General features: G+C 58.3%; 1 protein-coding gene across 2 annotated transcripts in view; it reads right to left on the bottom strand.

The window, feature by feature from the left end:
- Nucleotides 1–784: 784 nt before the first annotated feature.
- The window catches only part of BDKRB1 (bradykinin receptor B1), a 31,217-nt gene continuing 26,001 nt past the window's right edge, over nucleotides 785–6,000 (bottom strand). For both annotated transcript variants that reach the window (XM_072839834.1, XM_072839835.1), the window contains exon 3: nucleotides 785–4,972. In XM_072839834.1, the coding sequence (XP_072695935.1) occupies nucleotides 3,910–4,962 (1,053 nt within the window). In that variant the 5' untranslated portion in view covers nucleotides 4,963–4,972 and the 3' untranslated portion in view covers nucleotides 785–3,909. The remainder of the gene's footprint in view (nucleotides 4,973–6,000) is intronic.

The following is a 6,000-nucleotide window of genomic DNA, read 5'->3' as shown; positions in this document are numbered from 1 at the left end:
CCTGAAGCTCCTGAAAAGTGGGCCTGTCTTCCTGCTCATGGTCCTAAATCCAGCGCCAGGCACAGGCGGTCTGCCACCAGGAAAGCAGAGATCCCCAGAACTCAGGCCCGTTTCTGACCTCACAGTCTGGCGGGCATCCCTGGGGCTGGTCAGAGCCTTCCCCAGGAGTCCAGCTCACCGGGCAACCTTGGGAAAGCCTCTGCCCACGTCTGGGCCTCAGCTTCCTTATCTGTGAAATGGAAGGGTTCAACGTGGTGATACACACATTTTTAAACTTTCTACTAGATTCACAGAGAGGTCCCTTGTACTCTTCGCTCAATTTCCCCCACGGTGACGCCATGTGTCAGCACGGTACAATGTCAGAGGCAGGAAAATATCCAGACTTTATCCAGATTGCACCAGTTTGACATGCACTCATTTTTAATTTAATTTAAAGCCTTTTCTGGCATGCAGGGGAAAACTTCCTGCTTGCTCCTCATCAAGCTCGTGACTCATCTCCGGAGGACAAGAGCCTGCTTGAGTCCATTGCAACACCCGGGAGTCTCCCCAGGCTGGGCTTCGGGAGTGCTTAGTGCCGTCCGGTGCCCATGATGGACAGGGTGATGGACGGGTGCGGGGTTGGCTGTGGACCTGCATGACAGGCCTGCCGCTGGGGGCGGACAAAGCTCTGCGTCTGTCCTCGGCCCTTCTCGCAACCCCAGCGGGGGCCCACCTGGCTGCCAGAGCCAGGGACGCTGGGAGGCAACGTGCTCACTCGTCCCTCCTTGCCAGGTGTTAGCCCTACAAGGGGAGGCTTGGGGCTGGACCCACGTGGGAAACCCTCCAGGGGAGCACAGCGACCGGACCTGTGCAAATCCAAAAATACTAATTTCTCCCACAGCACCGATCCTTTTTTTTTTTTAATTTATTTTTAATTTTTTTTAGCACCGATCCTTTTAACCAAGGCAGGGATTCCTCCCTCTGCAGATAAACACTTGGCCTTTCCAACAGCAAAAGGGCCGCAGAGTCCTCACTATGGGGCTGCCGGTATCTCGGCCTGCGGGGCTGTGGCCCGGGCTTCAGGGAATGATACACACATTCCAGAAGTCAGGTGTCTGGCTCATCAGGGACCCTGCCGGGAGTCTACTGCTGAACATGGGCCTGCAAGCAACGTCCTGATGTCACAAGCCAGCACGCTCTTCTGGGCTGTGCGGTTGCTTCGACAAGCCCTAGAGAACATTCTGAGAAGCCACGACTTTAATGCAGGCGCCGAGAAACCAGCAAGGAGGACACACTGGGGTCACTTTGCTCAGAGCAGAGGAGAGACCGGGGCGTTATCTTTCCTTTCCAGCTCTCTAACTTCTGCCTAATATTCCCGTTCTGGCCACTTTACACAGGACCTCTGCTCCCGTGACTCCTGCCGGGGGCTCACACACCTGTGCTGGTGCTGGCAAGCACCTGGTGACTCCCGCCTCCGCTCTGGGGTAGGGGCCGCGGCAGAGGGAGGGGTGCCCCGAGCACTGGTGTCCCGGGGGGGGGCCCCCGGAGGTCCACGCCAGGAGGACCCTGCTCACTGTCCTCTCTCTCTCAGCAGCATCTGACATGAACTAGAGGCCTGGCACATATCAGCTCAAGGAAAGAATGCAGGTTCCGTGTTGCTAGATCTGCCAACTGTTCAAGGGAAGCCTGAGCTCTAGATTTTTTTTTAAAGATTTTTATTTATTCATTCATGAGAGACACACAGAAAGGCAGAGGCACAGGCAGAGGGAGAAGCAGGTTCCATGTGGGAAGCCCGATGTGGGACTCGATCCCAGGACCCCGGGATCATGCCCTGGGCCGCAACCACTGAGCCACCCACATGCCCTCGAAATCTGGATTCTTATGTAGAATTTATATATTGGCAGTCAACTCAAAAATATATATTTAAACACCATGTGATCTACATTAAACACATGTACCAGCTGGATCCTTGCTTGCTGACTTCAATCTCTGCTCTCCAGGAAACCTCCAGGGGCTGGAGCACGGACCGTGGGGTGACCCCCGATGCCCACGAGGGCCTGGTGGCCCAGCCTCTGCCGGCCTCTGATAGCGTATCTCCGGGCTCCAGGAGCACGGGCTTCTTTCCATTTCTCGAATGCATCTGGGTCTTTGCTGCTGCCCCATGAGGTCTGGCCCTTCTGGGGCAGCAGTGGAGGCTGTCCTGCCCTGCATCCCCACCCGTGCGTGGACACTGGCCTTGGCACCTGGCCTATGGGCTGTCTCCTTCCCAGGCACTCCCCAGCACCTGCCTGCCTGCAGGGACCCCCGTGGGGCTGTCCATCCCCTGCCTCTCCATTCCTTGACTGCTTTGTCTCCAATGACCTTCTCCTTCCCTCTGTTCCAGCCACCCGACGCCACGGCCACACGGGAGATGGAATGTTCCATGCAGACCCCCTTCCTGGGCGGCCACAACCTCCGGTGCTTCCGCTCCATCACCTAGATGCTCCCACTACCCCTGCTCTGTAACCACATCGATGTCACTGTCTCCCTCACCTCCTATGTTCATTCTTTCCCTAATCCAACCATTCTCCATAGTTCAGACCTTAAACGATGGCCATCACCTGGCAAAACTCCAACCCTGGAGAAACCCGACTGCCTGCCTGTTTGGTGCCTGAGGAGCATCGCTAGAGCAATGCACACCGCAGATTCTTGCCAAATATTAGTCTTTTCCTCAAGCCTCCAACCCTCCTGGGACTCCCTGTGCCTCACCCTCCTTCATCCTTCTCCCTCCCCACCTGTGCCTGGCTCCAGCTTGCTTCCTCTATCTGGAACACACCTTGTCTCCTATCTGGTTTGGCCAACTGCTTGTTTGGATTCCACTCATCGGTTGAGTCCCTTCCTGCAGGAAGCCTCCAGACCCCTCTGCTCCCCGCCGTCCACCCTGCGCTCTGCTTCTCTGTGCTCAGAGCACCTCCTCTCCCATGATGGGGGCCGTCACCTGCTCCGTGACACTCTCCTAATTACTGTCCCTGTCCTGTGAGCTCCTTGAAGGCAACTGGGTCCCCCACTGCAAGAAGAATCCTGAAGCATTAACGGTTCCATAAACACGCTCTCCTGCGAGCGCACGATTTCCACCTGCGGGTCCCGGTTACGCCTCGACCAGGCCTCCTTCCCGCTCCCCAGGCACCCAGTTTCTGGGCGCCCTACTTTGGAAGGGCGGACTCCCTTCCGAAGGCTTCTCCTGACACCCCTGCCGGGAACCCACCCTCTTCCCTCGGAATGCTCAGGGTGCTGGATCCGAGGCCTGCTTCTGTGATTTCTTGTTTTCCTCTTTAATACTCTAAGTATTTGTGCCAGTTCCTTGCAGGTAGGCTCCCTAGCTCTAGCATCTCTATGCCTCGCAGTTGGCCTAGAACATTTTGGATGGGCACGTGGCAATGCGCTCAGAGACCCTTGCCGGGAGTGTCCTGTGGCTGCTCTAACGCATTAGCCCAAACGTGGTGACTTTAAATGACACGACTTTATTGTCTTATGTTTCTGGAGGCTGGACTCAGTGGGCTAAAGTCCAAACGTCTGCAGGGCTGGCTCCTTCTGGAGGCCCGAGGGGACACTCTGACTCTGTCCCCTTCCCAGCCTCTGGGGGCACCAGCAACCCCTGGCTCAGGGCTCCCCGGGTCTCTCCAGCCTCCACTTGGCTGCTGGTCTTTCCTAAAACCTCTGGGATTACTACGCTGGGCCCTCTCAGATAATCCGGGATCATCTCCCCACCTCAAGATCCTTAGCTTGATCACACCTGCCAAGTCCTCGCACCAAAACCCCCCACGGTTTCCAGGGCCTGGATCCCTGTCCCTGGGGGCCGAAGGCGGGGGGCAGGGGGGGCTCGACCACAGCAGTATTTCTTCTGTCCCAAATCACCGATGAGGAAGCCGAGCTTCGGGCCCCACGGCTGTCTTAATTCTGCCAAAAGAGCTGGAGGACCCGTTTCCTGTGGGACCAGGACACGGCAGGCGGCCTCCTGGGGGTGCACTGCTTAAAAAGGTCCCACACCCTGGTCCTGAAAAGCCGGCCCACGAAGACGTAGATGACGGGGTTCAGGCAGCTGTTGATGAAGGCGAAGAAGCTGGCGTACTGCAGGCCCAGGTCTTTGAAATTCTCCCAGAAGCAGCCGCGGACGACCTGCACCTGCGTCAGGAATTCCAGGAAGGCGAAGAAGTGGTAGGGGGTCCAGCACACCAGGAAGGCGGCCACGAAGGTGAGGATGAGCGCCGTGGTCCTGCCGTCGGGGGGCCCCCCGCACCGCGCCCCGCGCACCTCGGGCCGCCCGCGCAGGGAGGCCAGGATGTGGCAGTTGAAGAAGACGATGGCAGCCAGCGGCAGCAGGAACCCCAGCACGTTCAGCTCCACCATCCTCGCGACGTGCCAGGCCCCGGGCGGGTGCAGCAGGACGCAGGCGCTGTCGTTGTTCAGCTCGGGCACAGCTTCGATGGAGCGGAACAGGAAGGTGGGGACGCTCAGGAGGCTGCCCGCCACCCAGATGAGCACGCAGGTGGCCCGGGCCTGTCGCCGCCGCCGGGTGGCCATGGGGTGCACCAGCGCGCGGTAGCGGTCCCGGCTGATGGCCACCACCAGGAAGATGCTGATGAACAAATTGGCCTTGATGACTCCGTTGACGAGGCGGCAGAGGAGGCCCCCGAAGGGCCAGCGGAACTGGTTCGAGATGTTCGCCGCCCAGAAGGGCAAGCCCAGGACAAACACCAGGTCGGAGGCGGCCAGGTTGGCCAGGTACATTTCGGCCACGTTCAGACGCCGCCGGGGCCGGAGCAAGACCGCCAGCACCAGAAGGTTTCCCAGCAGCCCGCAGACACAGATGATGATGATGACTGATGGTAAGACTCTGTGCAGCAGGTCCCAGGCTTCTGGAGCATCGTCACAGGTCGTGGCGTTTGGAGGCGACAGCTGGCTCCGGTTCAGGGGCAGGAGCTCCAGGGGGGCCCGCGATGCCATCCACAGGGACCTGCATCGAACAGCACGCAGCGTGACACGGGAGGCAGCCAACTACGACCCGCCGGCCGCCTCCAGCCCGCTCCCAGTTCGGGAAAATAAGGTTTTATGGGCACACGGCCACACCTATTCATTTACATCTTGTCCAAGGCTGCTTTTGTGTCACAGCGGGCGGGAGTGGAGGGGCAGCGACAAACACTGTGTGGCTTGCGGAGCCGAAAAGATTTGCCATCCGTTCCCTTTGAGGATACGTTTGCCGACCCCTGGCATAAAGGACGAGTCGGGGGCTCTGAAAGCCGAGTCCAAATCCTGGGGCAACCACTTGGAGTGTGGGCCACTTAGACCCACTAACTCATTTTCCTTTTTGAAAGTGGGAGCTTGCGCCACCTTCAGCCCGGGGTGTGATCCTGGAGACCCGGGATCGAGTCCCCGTCGGGCTCCCTGCAGGGAGCCTGCTTCTCCCTCTGCCTGTGTCTCTGCCTCTCTCTCTCTCTCTCTCTCTCTGTGTCTCTCATGAATAAATAAGTAAGATCTTAAAAAAAAAAAAAAGAATAAAAAAAGGAAGTGGGAGCTAATCCTATTCCTTGTGGGTTTGTGGTGAGGACTGGGGCTGGGATCCATGGCTTGCGTGCTGTGGTTGCCTGGTGTGGAGGAAGCGCTCAGTGGAAGGTGCTGATTAGTCTTATTAACAACCACACTATTATTGTTATCAGTCTTGGCAAACATGTCACGAGCACCCACTCTGTGCCGGCACTTTGCCAGGTGCTAGAGAGACACCGGGACCCTGCCCCCACCCCGCAGGTGCTCACCGCCTGCCCAGAGGGGACGCAGACACGGAGACAGTGGCCGATGACCTAAGAAAGAGTCCAGAAGAGCTAGGAAGCGGTACAGCCAGCGGGGATGCCTGTCCCTTGGGGCCCGAGACCAGAAGGGGGGGACGGAGTGGGGGCACTGGTGAGAGGTTTCCAGAACAAGAGGGTTCACAAGCTGGGCTTGAAAAACACAAGTAGTGGGTATCCCTGGGTGGCTCGGCGGTTTGGC

The sequence above is a fragment of the Canis lupus genome, chromosome 9 (assembly GCF_048164855.1).
Source record: "Canis lupus baileyi chromosome 9, mCanLup2.hap1, whole genome shotgun sequence".
Classification (NCBI taxonomy): Eukaryota; Metazoa; Chordata; class Mammalia; order Carnivora; family Canidae; genus Canis; species Canis lupus.
Note: the sequence above shows the minus strand (reverse complement) of the source record. Positions and strands in the feature narration are given on the sequence as shown.